The sequence below is a fragment of the Bufo bufo genome, chromosome 9 (assembly GCF_905171765.1).
Source record: "Bufo bufo chromosome 9, aBufBuf1.1, whole genome shotgun sequence".
Classification (NCBI taxonomy): domain Eukaryota; kingdom Metazoa; phylum Chordata; class Amphibia; order Anura; family Bufonidae; genus Bufo; species Bufo bufo.
In genome coordinates, this window is record NC_053397.1 from 196,754,575 (window position 1) to 196,767,590 (window position 13,016).

Sequence of the window (13,016 nt, forward strand, 5' to 3'; positions counted from 1 at the left end):
GTTCTGGGTTTGCACATAGTGTGGTTTTCTCATGTCTTGCTTCTCCTACTGCTTTTGCACTAACTGGGGGGGAGCAGGCTACAGCTTAAGGGTCCATTCACATGTCCGTATGAATGGTCCAGATCCGTTCCGCAAAGCGGACCCATTCATTTTCAACGGGGCCGGAAAAGATGTGGACAGCACCCAGTGTGCTGTCCGCATCCGCATTTCCGATCCGTGGCTCCGCGAAAAAATAGAGCATGTCCTATTCTTGTCCGGATCCGGTTATATTATCTTTAACATACCCAAGACGGATCCGTCATGAACTCCATTGAAAGTCAATGGAGGATGGATCCGTTTTCTATTGTGTCTGATAGACAGTTGGCACTGACTAGGGCTTGTTTGATAGGACAATTGTCCTTAATCGGACGCCTATCTTAGTTTAAGCTGCATTTTAATGAAGATTTAGTGTTCAACTTATTGTAATCTTAGCTGGATATAATATCCTTTGTGAAATGTTTAATAAAATACAGTAGGGATAAGGTGGTGTAATCATCTCTCTGCAAGCCAAACTCTAGGGAGGGAGGGGGGGAGTTGGGTGAATGTTAAATTTGTAATTTAACAAACTTTGTATTACTCTGCAATGTCAACGCATCAGATATCTGTCCATATAAATGTCTGTCAGGATTTTGATCATTATGTACAAATGTGTATTTTTTTGATAGTTTTTTAAAAATCAATAAAAATGATTTTTGATAAAAAAACAAAAAAAAGAACATGAAAAAAAAACTAAAAAAATTAAATACATTGTGTCAGAGAAAATGGATCCGTCCCCATTGACTTGCATTGTGGGTCATGACGGATCCGTTTTGCTCCGCATCCCAGGACGGAAAGCAAACTGCATCATGCTGCTGTTTGCTCTCCGGTATGAGAACGGAACGGAATGCATTTTGGAGCACTCCGTTCTGTTCAGTTACTTTTTGTCCCCATTGACAATGAATGAGGACAAAACGGAAGCGTTTTTTTTCCGGTATTGAGACCTTATGACGGATCTCAATACCAGAAAATATTAACGCTAGTGTGAAAGTAGCCTTAGGGCCAGTTCACACGATTAATTTTGAAAAACATGCTTAAAAATCAGGGTTTTTAACCAATGGGCGTAAGGTTTTTGAAGCAGAGCAGCGCCAAAAAAGATGCAAAAAAGTGCACCAAAAACGCATGGACCTACATGGAGCTAATTTGTCCCATTCATTTCAAGGGGAGATTCAGCGCAGATTCTGCCCCAAGGTAGGGTGTGCTGCTGCTTTTTTTCTATGAGTTAAAAAAAAGTGCTGCTTCCCATTGAAATGAATGCAATGCTATTTTGAGGTGTTGGAGCTGATTTTGAGGCAGAAATGCTCCAAAATCAGCACCAAAAAACTCAGTGTGAACTGGCTCTTATTGTTTTTCCTGTTAAACAAGTGTACCTCGCAGGCATATGGCAGGAGCATTTATCGATGTACATCTCCAACATATGCCAGTATTGGCCATAGGTGCCTATGTTCAAAGTAAAAAAAAAAATAATAAAAAAATATATCAAATTGGTATTTTTTGTACTGGATGGCTCTGTATAGCACAGTATTGTAAACTATGCTATTCTACATAGTAAATACAGGAATATCAATGTATTCCAGCCTGGTAGAGTCCCAATGGACACTCTTTTTGCCTCTGTTGCGCAAAAAAGGCTTAGTTGCCCTGTTGCCGTACTGCGGACCGCATTTGCGGATCAGCAATACATGGGTGCCGTTCCAAGGGCATTCCGCATCACGCATCATGGGTCCGCAAATCCAGAGATGCGGAATGGTGCAGAACGGAAGCACGGAACGGAAGCACTATGGAGTGCTTCCGTGGGGTTTCGTCCTGTACTTCCGTTCCGCAAAAAGATAGAACATGTCCTATCTTTTTGCGGAATGGCCGGATTGCGGGCCCATTAAAGTGAATGGGTCCGCGATCCACTGCGGCTGCCCCACGGACGGTGTTTATGCATTGCGGCACGCATTTTGCGGGCCGCAGCACGACCACGTGGCGCACACGTTCGTGTGCAAGAGGCCTTATATAGATACATAAGATGTGGATGGAAACTGCAATCCACCCTAACACTGGGGCTGCTGCATCAGACCTTCACGATAAAATGCTGTTCTGGGTTTTCTAAGACCCAGCACCTCTGGACCATAAGGACAGCTTAAAGGGGTTGTCTGAGAATAGGAACTATACTCCATAGGGCCGGGAAAAGTTTAAAAGAAAGAAAAAGAACATTCACTTGTTCAGAGTGTTCCAGGTCCATCTCTGCTGCTTCCAATCCCTGCTGTCACTTCAGCAAGTGGCATTTATCATGTAGAGAAATTAATACGAGGCACTTACTAATGTATTGTGATTCTCCATATTGCTTCCTTTGCTGGCTGGAATCATTTTTCCATCACATTATACACTGCTCGTTTCCATGGTTTCGACCACCCTGTAATCCAGCATCGGTGGTCGTGCTTGCACACTATAAGAAAAAGTGCCGGCCTCTCGGGTGGCCAAGACCGCGGGAGCGCACACAGGACGGTGCTTTTTCCTACAGCATGTAAACATGACCGTGATGCTGGATTGCAGGGTGATCGTAACCATGGAAACGAGCAGTGTATAATATGATGGATAAATGAATCCAGCCAGTGAAGGAGGAAATATGGACAATCACAGTACATTAGTAAGTGTCTTGCATTACTTTTCTCTACATGATAAATGCCACTTGCTGAAGTGACACAACCTCTAATTGTGAAGTCCCGTCATCACACACATGACCATTGCGGGCCAATCAATGGCCTCAGTGGTGATGAATCTGAGCCTTAGCAATCCTGTGCTATTCCTGAATAGGTCACTGCTGAGGCCAATGACTGGAACAAGATGTGTGCCGACAGTATGTCACACTTCCAGTCCGGAGACGACCGGAAGCGGTAGAGGCAGGAGCTCAGCACTTTACCTGGAGTACTTTCTTTTCTTTTTTTTATATATATATTTTTTTATACTGTGCCGGACCAAATTTCCACTCTTGGACAACCCCTTTAAGAAACTCTCCACTTACAGCAGTACAGATCTCAGCTTCCTGTGCAACTTTATTACATCAATCCAGAATTTTCAGCATTGTCTTACCCCACAACCAACTGACAGCAGCACATGAAGCAGCATGATGGCCCCAAGCGTGGAGATGGCGATTTTTCGATTATCTTCACGTACAGCCGGCCAGAATGTCAGCATTAAAACAGCCCCAGACAGACACATGGCTAAAGACATGAGAACCCAGCGGAGAATCTCAGAATGGACAATCCACAGTATCTATACAAAATGAAGACATAACCAATAGCCAATCAGAAAATAGAAGATCTGACAGTACGTCTTGAAGCACACCATTTCTTGTGTCTTTTACCTTGGCATCGTCTCCTAATTTTTTTGTATGCATTTGACTTTTAGGGTGACTGCACATGCTGCAGAATTGCTGCAGAACTGATCAGGATCCTGATCAGTCTTACAAATGCCATCAGTTGGCATACATTTTTCCGGATCCGGCGGGCAGTTCCGGCGACGGAACTGCTTGCCGGATCACTCTGCCGCAAGTGTGAAAGGAGATGATCTGATATATTCAGAGGTTCTCATCTTTAGCCCAAAGCTATTCACTTTAATTAAAGAAGGCACAGTCACCGATGAATGGGTTAGCCTGTTTTGGTACAGCATGTTCAACTCTTGAGTTCACTCACCGACGTGGGAATGTAGATGAAGAGGGAGTAGCCATAGACGCACACGATCTCCATGAAGGAGTAGGACACCATGCTCATTACTTTACTGTGTCGCCAAGATAGGAAACCCCAAAGAGCCAATGGCACCAACCAGGCATAGGCATAGATGGTAGTGGCAGCAATGGATACTGTGAGAATAAAATGAAAAAACAGGTTGGCAACAGGGAAGTCGTTCCTGACTAACGCTGGTTACACAATATACATCCTGATAGGAAAATTAACTGACTAGTGTGGGAGTCTTAAAGGGCATCTGTCAGCAGTTTTGTACCTATGACACAGACCTGTTACATGTGCGCTTGGCAGCTGAAGGCATCCGTGTTGGTGCCATGTTCATATGTGCCCGCATTGATGAGAAAAATTATGTTTAATATATGCAAATGAGCCTCTAGGAGCAACGGGGGCGTTACCATTACTCCTAGAGGCTCTGCATTAATGTGATTGACAGGACCAGGCAGTGTAAACATGATCAGGCCGGGCCCTGACTTCTCCTAAGCGCCATGTGCTTCAGTACCCGGCACAGTACAGGAAAGAGTAGAGAAGAGAGCTTCTGGTGAGCATCCTTTCAGTACTGTGCCTGTGCTGGACACTGACGCACACAGCCTGCCTGGCCTGTGAATTAAAGTGCAGAGGGTGTAGCAGCTGCAGAGAGAGCAGAGCCTCTAGGTGTAATGGTAACGCCCCCGTTGCTCCTAGAGGCTCATTTGCATATATAAACATTTCATTTTTCTCAGCAATGGGGTCACATATGAACATGGGACCAACGCAGATGCCTTCAGCTGCCAAGCGCACATGTAACAGGTCGGGAGTTGGACTTCAACCAATCTGATACTGATGGCCTATCCTAAAGATAGGTCATGAAAATTAAAATCTTGGGCAACTCCTTTGTGATGTAGACATTTTCTCCTAAGCACAGACTGACACGAGATCTGCTGGTTAGTGTTGGGTGTAACAAGCAAGGCCCTTGTTACATGAACCAGTGCTCCACCAGATGCCAGATACTCCCCAGCTGTACAATTACTTATTATGCAATACTTCTTCTTATGAATAAAGCCATAGAAAACAATTTAAAAAAAGATGAACCTCACGTGGACAACCTATATTTAACAGCGATGGTCATTTCAGGCTGAGGATAGTGGGAGGGAAACTTCTCCAACAACGTGCCAAAATAATCAGTAATTATAGACAAGCCTATTTTTATTCCTGGTAACGATGATCTTCAATCTTCTTAATAAGATGAGGATTTCTTGATTGAATCTGTCCGTTTTGCCCATCCCATTTTTCCACTCTTTTCTTCAACCCATTATAATATAATTGCTTATTCTTATATGTTTGGACGCTACAATAAGTCCAAAATAAGACTCATTTGGTCCGCTGAGCTTCAAGTGATTTAATAATCAAGAATCCACTTATAGTTTACATAAGTACAGTATTCTTGAAGGGAACGTCTCGTTAAAGACAACTTCTTACCAAGTACCCTGCTAGGGGATATGGATGTCATAGAGAGGAGTTCTCCTGCTAGAGACCCACAGGAATCCCAAGAATGGGGGTCCCCAAGTTCACTGAAGCGGTAATGCGAAGGTTGGTCCACTGCTCTATTCACTTCTGTGGTAGATGACGCTCCATCAGTCTCGTAGAAATGAGCGAGAGGGGACTCGAGGACCTCTGTTCTCAGGATTGCTGAGGTCCGAGAAGTAGGAGCTCCTTGCAATCTGATATTTATCACCTTTCCTATGGACAGGTGGTAAATACATGGATGATCCAGAGATCCAGCATACCTGCTAATAGGCATCTGACTTGTTATATAATTTACACACACTATATAACCCCATGTGCTAAGAGCAGTCAACCTGCCACATTATGGGAGCCCCAAATTTCCCCCTTGACTCCATCAGCCGACTGCACATGACATTCAGCAAGGGTGAGTTACACACAAGCCTATTTGTGATCGCTGTAAGGCTACTTTCACACTTGCGTTTTTGCCTGATCCGGCAGGGTTCAGCAAAAACTTTTCCGTTACTGATAATACAACCGTCTGCATCCGTTATGAACGTATACGGTTGAATTATCTTTAACATAGCCATGACGGATCCATCACCATAGAAAGTCAGTGGGGGACGGATCCGTTTTCTATTGTGTCCGAGAAAACGGATCCGTCCCCATTGACTTGTGTTGTGGGTCATGCCGGACCCCTTTTGCTCCGCATCCCATGACTGAAAGAAAACCGCCGCTTGCTGTGGTCTGCTCTCCGGTATGAGAACGCAATCAAACGGAACGGAATGCAATCTGGTGCACTCCGTTCTGTTCAGTTTTTTTCCCAATTGACAGTGAATGGGGACAAAACCGAAGCGTTTTTATCCGGTATTGAGATCCTCTGCCGGATCTCAATACCGTAAAATGTAAACGGGAGTGTGAAAGTAGCCTTAGCCTTTTAGTTTTGCCAAAAAATGGGATCCCAGAAGAGGAAAAAGGTAAATCTTTTCCATACTAAAGGTTTTCTTATTTCAATCTGTTGACACTTGCGCAGAGGAATTATGACCCAGGAGTATTGCTGTGGGTAAACGCCGCCTGCCATCTGATAACAGCACGGAGATCCAGACAAGATCTGGAAGGCGAGCCACAGGCTCTGCATAACTGGTGTAGGACATATCGCTATTTAAAGGGGCATTACAGTCAATAATATGATATACGTTAAATAAGGGGTGTCCGACTGCTGGGCCTTTATCAGCTGTCCAACCGGAGATAAGAGGAGTTTACATAGAGCGGCACCCCCCACAATCTAGCATTTATCCAGCCATGCACTGCTATATTTAGTCCCTAGTACACCAGGCTGGAGAATTGATCTTATTATCTGTACATTTGTGTAGATGACCCCCTACACGTTCTTACAAAACTGCAAAATTATGAATTTTCAGTCTAATATTTTTTTACGCGATTTACGTTAAATGGGTTGTCTTAAAAAAAACAAAAAAAACAAACAAACACACCTTTTAAAAGTACTGCCGTTTTAGCCCCGTCCATGGTCACGTGACCGCCGCAGCCCCTATAATAACTTACAATGCCAACCTTTTAAGTTTTGAGGTCCAGTTGGCTGTCAGCGATGTGAAACTCACCTTTTCTAAACTCTGGCACATAGTGGTACCGAGGTTCTCCCCTGTGCAGTAAGAAATTGGAAAGATTCCCACTGATTGTGATGGTGAAGATCAGTGTGGCACAAATCCAGATAGGACCTGGTAAAGAAAGATGCATCATCAATAGTTTTATAAAATGAAAAATAATTGGATGCATCATGCTCATGTTATGTGATCTTAAAGAGAACCTGTCACCACAAAATGCAGTGCAGTCTGCAGGTCATAGAGCAGGAGGGGCTGAGCAGATTGATATATAGTTTTGTGGGAAAAGATTCAGTATAACTTGTAATTTATATCTCAGCTTTTTTTTTTTACTTAAGACTAGCCTGTGTACAGCTATCTCTGTATACACACTGAAGCCTACCGTATATTACACCTGCCGTTTTTTTGGCAGATGATCGCTAACGAGCGATCGTCTTGCATTGTAATACTGCCGCCATTATGGGAGCACCAAATCTTTTGACAGGTTAAAAAATTATCGTTGACGCCGGCAAACCACTATACAGCATGGGAATGAGCGATGACATAGTGATCATTCCTCCAGGAGATCACTGCATGTAAGAGCAGCGGTCTCCTCCGCTAGCGAGCAGGCGATTGCTGGGAGGGAGCGTTTTCCTCCGGGCTATTGTATGACACATTGGGCTGTGTAATACTGGCTTTACACAGAGAATGCTACCAATCACTGATTACACCTAGGCGCAGCTCAGTCCCTTTGAAGTGAACGGGGCCGAGCTGCGAAACCAAGCGCAGCCGCTATACAATGTACGGCGCGATGCTTGGTGAGCAGAGAGAAGGCTGCAGCGCTACTGCGAGCACCGCTGCCGTCTCAGCTGATCGGAGGGGGTCTCGGGTGTTGGACCCCCACCAATCAGATAATGATTACCTATCTAGAGGATTGGTCAACTCATCAGTAAAAAAAACACTTGGAAAACCGCTTTAAGGCTGGTATTAAAAAGTAATATTGAATTGCAATGACCGTCGTCTACCATGAACATTCAGCAGTACTGTAGAGGGGGGGGGGGGCTGTACAGTTCATCAATCCCGAGTATGGAGGTGCTAGGGACCATTTTCAAAACCTGCACATACTGAGGAGCACCTTGTTAATCAGTGGTTCATCTGTAATTATTCTCTCCTCATACATAATGCAGTATTCAAGTGAAACGCCAATACCAGGAAAAGCTGCCCGCCACTATGAGTCACTGAGCCTGTGTACACAACAAATCACTGAAGGCTATGACAAAATAATAAGTTAATGAAGAAGCACTGTAATTATTCATGCATGTTTTTAACCCCTTAAGGACTCAGCCCTATTTCACCTTAAGGACTTGGCCATTTTTTGCAAATCTCACCAGTGTCACTTTAAGTGCTGATAACTTTAAAACGCTTTGACTTAGGCTACTTTCACACTAGCGTTCGGGGCTCCGCTTGTGAGTTCCGTTTGAAGGGGCTCACAAGCGGCCCCGAATGGATCCGTCCAGCCCTAATGCATTCTGAATGGATGCGGATCCGCTCAGAATGCATCAGTCTGGCTCCGTTTGTCCTCCGCTCCGCTCAGCAGGCGGACACCTGAACGCAGCTTGCAGCGTTCAGGTGTCCGCCTGGCCGTGCGGAGGCAAACGGATCCGTCCAGACTTACAATGTAAGTCAATGGGGACGGATCCGTTTGAAGTTGACACAATATGGCTCAATTTTCAAACGGATCCGTCTCCCATTGACTTTCAATGTAAAGTCAAAACGGATCCGTTTGCATTATCATGAACAAAAAAAAAAAAACAAAAAAAAAACATTTTTTTTTGTTCATGGTAATGCAAACGGATCCGTTCTGAACGGATCTAAACGTTTGCATTATAGGTGCAGATCCGTCTGGGCACATACCAGACGGATCCGACCTAAACGCAGGTGTGAAAGTAGCCTTATCCAGGCCATTCTGAGAATGTTTTTTCGTCACATATTGTACTTCATGACACTGGTAAAATTAATTTTAAAAAATTCATTTTTATTTATAAAAAAAAATACCAAATTTACCAAAAATTTGTAAAAAATTGCAAATTTCCAAGTTTCAATTTCTCTACTTCTATAATACATAGTAATACCTCCAAAAATAGTTATTACTTTACATTCCCCATATGTCTACTTCATGTTTGGATCATTTTGGGAATGATATTTTATTTTTTGGGGATGTTACAAGGCTTCGAAGTTTAGAAGCAAATCTTGAAATTTTTCCGAAATTTTCAAAAACCCAATTTTTAGGGACCAGTTCAGGTCTGAAGTCACTTTGCGAGGCTTACATAATAGAAACCACCCAAAAATGACCCCATTCTATAAACTACACCCCTCAAGGTATTCAAAACTGATTTTACAAACTTTGTTAACCCTTTAGGTGTTCCACAAGAATTAATGGAAAATAGAGATACAATTTCAAAATTTCACTTTTTTGGCAGATTTTCCATTGTAATAATTTTTTTCCAGTTACAAAGCAATGGTTAACAGCCAAACCAAACTCAATATTTATGGCCCTGATGTAGTTTACAGAAACACCCCATATGTGGTCGTAAACCGCTGTACGGGCACACGGCAGGGCGCAGAAGGAAAGGAATGCCATACGGTTTTTATTTTTTGGGGGATTGTCTCAGGTAGGGGCTCATTTTTTGCAGGATGAGGTGACGGTTAGATTGGTACTATTTTGGTGGGCAAATGCCTTTTTGATCGCTTGCTGTTGTACTTTTTGTGATGTAAGGTGACCAAAAAATGGTTTATTTAGCACAGTTTTTATTTTTTATGGTGTTCATCTGAGGGGTTAGGTCATGTGATATGTTTATAGAGCCAGTCGATACGGACGCGGCGATATCTAATATGTATACTTTATTTTTTGTATACTTGAATTTTTGGGGGTCTAATCCTTTACAATGCAGTCCAATATATCTGTATTGGAATGCATTGGCTGTATGAGTAATACTGTGTGTATTACTCATACAGCTTTCGGGGCCTGTGAGATCCAGGGGGCTGGATGTCACAGGCTCTTCACCGGAAGGCAGCGCAGATGCCTCAGGAAGGCATCGTGCTGCCTTCCATGCCATCGGGTCCCCCCTACAGCCCCATGGGGACCCGATGGCACCACCGACGCACCAGGTAAAAGCCGCAAACCGCAGGTCGGCAAACCGCAGGGACCCCCTCGCGCATTTAGCCGTGGTGCCTGCTCAATGATTTGAGCAGGCACCGTGTTCCGATCACCGCCTGCCGGGCGGCGGTGATCAGAACAACACATGACGTACCGGTACGTCATGGGTCCTTAAGGACTCGGGAAACATGCCGTACCGGTACGTCATGCGTCCCTAAGGGGTTAAAGTGTAACCGCCGTTTCATTTTTCATTACCTAATGGTATAGTACACGCTGCTGTATAAGTGCTTTTGTGATTTAAAATTTGATCATTTTCAGTTTTACCTGCTAATAACTCCCACAAATGCATGCTACTTTCCTACTCAGCAGCTCTCATCTCACAGCGTTGCCTGTGCAGTCCGTCTTCTCAGTATTATAACAAGAGACGGACGAGCTCAGCCCTGACAGCCTGGAGCTGGGCTGAGGCAGAAAGTGGAGGGGGAGGGGGATGCTTTAGATGGTGATATCTTCTCAATGGTAGCAGCAAATATGCAACTGGTCTTGTTTTAAGGCTGACAGTCCAGGCTTTCGTACAAAACCAGAATGACAGCTCTACTCCAAGTAACAGAGGAGAAATCACTGTTAGAAATAGAGTCAGGAATAATCGCGGGTAAAATCTGCTTTTACTTTCAGCTTCATTCACAGCATCCTGACTTCTATCACTGATATCTTCCCCTGTACTGAACAGACTTATGTCATTCTGGTATTGTCTGAAAGCTTGGAATATCAGCCTTTAGACAATACAAAGCATATTTCTAACTGGTACCAAACCAGATATATAAGCAGCTAAAGAAGCCCCCCCCCCCCCATGCCAGTCTGGAAAAGAATGAGGGACAGCTGGCTATTAAGTGGTTAAAAGAAATGCTTACTGATTTAATGTAATTGCAGGGCTCTGATTAGCTGTATGTGAGGATACACACTGCTCTGGGTACTGTGGGAAGTTATCTGCGTTCTGATTGGTCCTGCTAGTTCATGTGAGGAGAGCAAGGGCTTATGGGAAGTGAGGGAAATACAGGATGGCCTCAAGGAAGGGCAAAGATCTTCACAGGAAGAGCAGCAGAGGCCATCTTAGGAAGTTGCTGAAATAGAGGCACAGAGTTGCTAAGGGCTGAATACAGACATCAGAAAGGTAAAATTAGCTGAAAAATGCAGCTTCATGAATATCTTCCCTTCAGCATCACATATATTAGGAATTTCATTTTTGGTAGTGAAATGGCAGTTACACTTTAACGTGTAAAATGGAGTGGAACTGAGATCCTTCACACTCACCATAAAGGTCTGGGTTACTTCTTACATACAACCGTACAAAGTTCCTTCCAGGGATTGGTAAAACAGAACCTTTTATCCTGTGAAGAACCTGTTATGACAAATAGATTGGGTAATCAGAGCCACGAACGCAATAACATTTCACGGCAACCAGTGGAAACCTGTACTCACCTGGTACGTGTCAACATCAAAGAATGTTTGGTAGTACTCAAATGTCCAGAAAGGAGCGGTCTTCTTTTGTCCTGCAAGCAGCTGTAGGACACAAAACACATCGGATGTACAGGTGTTACACAACCATTTTTTGCACTTATTTAACTCCTTAGGGGCCCTTTACACTGGCTGAGAATCCGCCACATAATCGGCAACAAGCATTCATAGGAATGCCCTTTAGCAATTATCTGGCAGTGTAAAGGTGCCGCCAATTACCTGATGAACTAGTGAAACGCTCGTTCGTCAGGTAAGGCCCCTTTCACACGAGCATGTTCAGATAAGGTCCGGATGCGTTGCGGCAAACCCGCGCCAGTAGGTATCCAATTGCAGTCAGTTTTGACAGAGATTGCGTTCCGTTGTTCAGTTTTTATCGCGCGGGTGCAATGCGTTTTGCACGCGCGTGATAAAAAACTAAATGTGGTACTCAGACCCGAACTTCTTCACTGAAGTTCAGGTTTGGGTTCGGTGTTGTGTAGATACAACCATGTTATAAGGGAAAATAATAGCATTCTTTAATACAGAATGCTTAGTACAAGGACAATTGAGGGTAAAAAAAAATTAACTCACCTCCTCCAATTGATCGCGTAGCTGCCGGTCTTCTGTTCTTTCTTTAGGACCTGTCAAAGGACCTGTGGTGACATCACTGAGCTCATCACATGGTCCATCACCACGGTGATGGACCATGTGATTGGACCATGTGATGTGATGTCACCACAGGTCCTTTAGCCGGCAGCTCATGATTAAAAGAAGTAAGAAGAGACCTTCTACTAAGCATTCTGTATTAAAGAATGCTATTATTTTCCCTTCTAACCATGTTATAAGGGAAAATAATACAGTGAATAGACTGTGATCTTAGCAACCATGGATGAAAATCACACCGCATCCGCACTTGCTTGCGATTTTCACGCAGCCCCATTCACTTCTATAGGGCCTGCGTTGCGTGGAAAATGCACAATTTAGAGCATGCTGCGATTTTCACGCAACGCACAAGTAATGCGTGAAAATCACCGCTCATGTGCACAGCCCCATAGAAATTAATGGGTACGGATTCAGTGCGGGTGCAATGCGTTCACGTCACGCATCGCATCCGTGCGGAATACTCCTCCGTGTGAAAGGGGCCTAACTGGATCGTTGGTGTAGGCACCTAAATTGTTGTTTGCCAGCAGAAGATCATGCCATCTAAACACGCTCTGCTGCCGGCAAACAATGATTCTGTATGGGGATAAGCGACGGCATCACTACTCCACATACTGTGGAGGAGAACGCTGCATGTAAATATGGCGGTCTCCTTCACCGAGGAGCAGGCGATTGCTGGGAAGGAACGCTTCCTTCCCAACAATCGCCTGCTGAATTGTCCCGTCTAAAGGGACCTTTACATAGCTACTTTATACATATTTGCTTGGAGGAGGGCGAGCTCCTTCTACTATTTGTATATAGGTTTTCCCAACGCCCGCTATTTCCATC

At 44.1% G+C, this 13,016-nt stretch overlaps 1 protein-coding gene across 3 annotated transcripts in view; it reads right to left on the reverse strand.

Moving 5' to 3' along the window:
* YIPF1 (Yip1 domain family member 1) overlaps positions 1-13,016 on the reverse strand; it is a 36,973-nt gene that overhangs the window by 2,299 nt on the left and 21,658 nt on the right. For 2 of the 3 annotated variants that reach the window (XM_040407958.1, XM_040407961.1), the window contains 5 exons: positions 11,514-11,594; positions 11,346-11,433; positions 6,902-7,018; positions 3,753-3,919; positions 3,151-3,333 (listed from right to left, as the gene is read on the reverse strand). In XM_040407958.1, the coding sequence (XP_040263892.1) occupies positions 3,151-3,333; positions 3,753-3,919; positions 6,902-7,018; positions 11,346-11,433; positions 11,514-11,594 (636 nt within the window). Of the gene's footprint in view, positions 1-1,118; positions 1,257-3,058; positions 3,334-3,752; positions 3,920-6,901; positions 7,019-11,345; positions 11,434-11,513; positions 11,595-13,016 lie in introns of those variants that run through there. The other variant, XR_005774267.1, reaches the window with a different exon arrangement.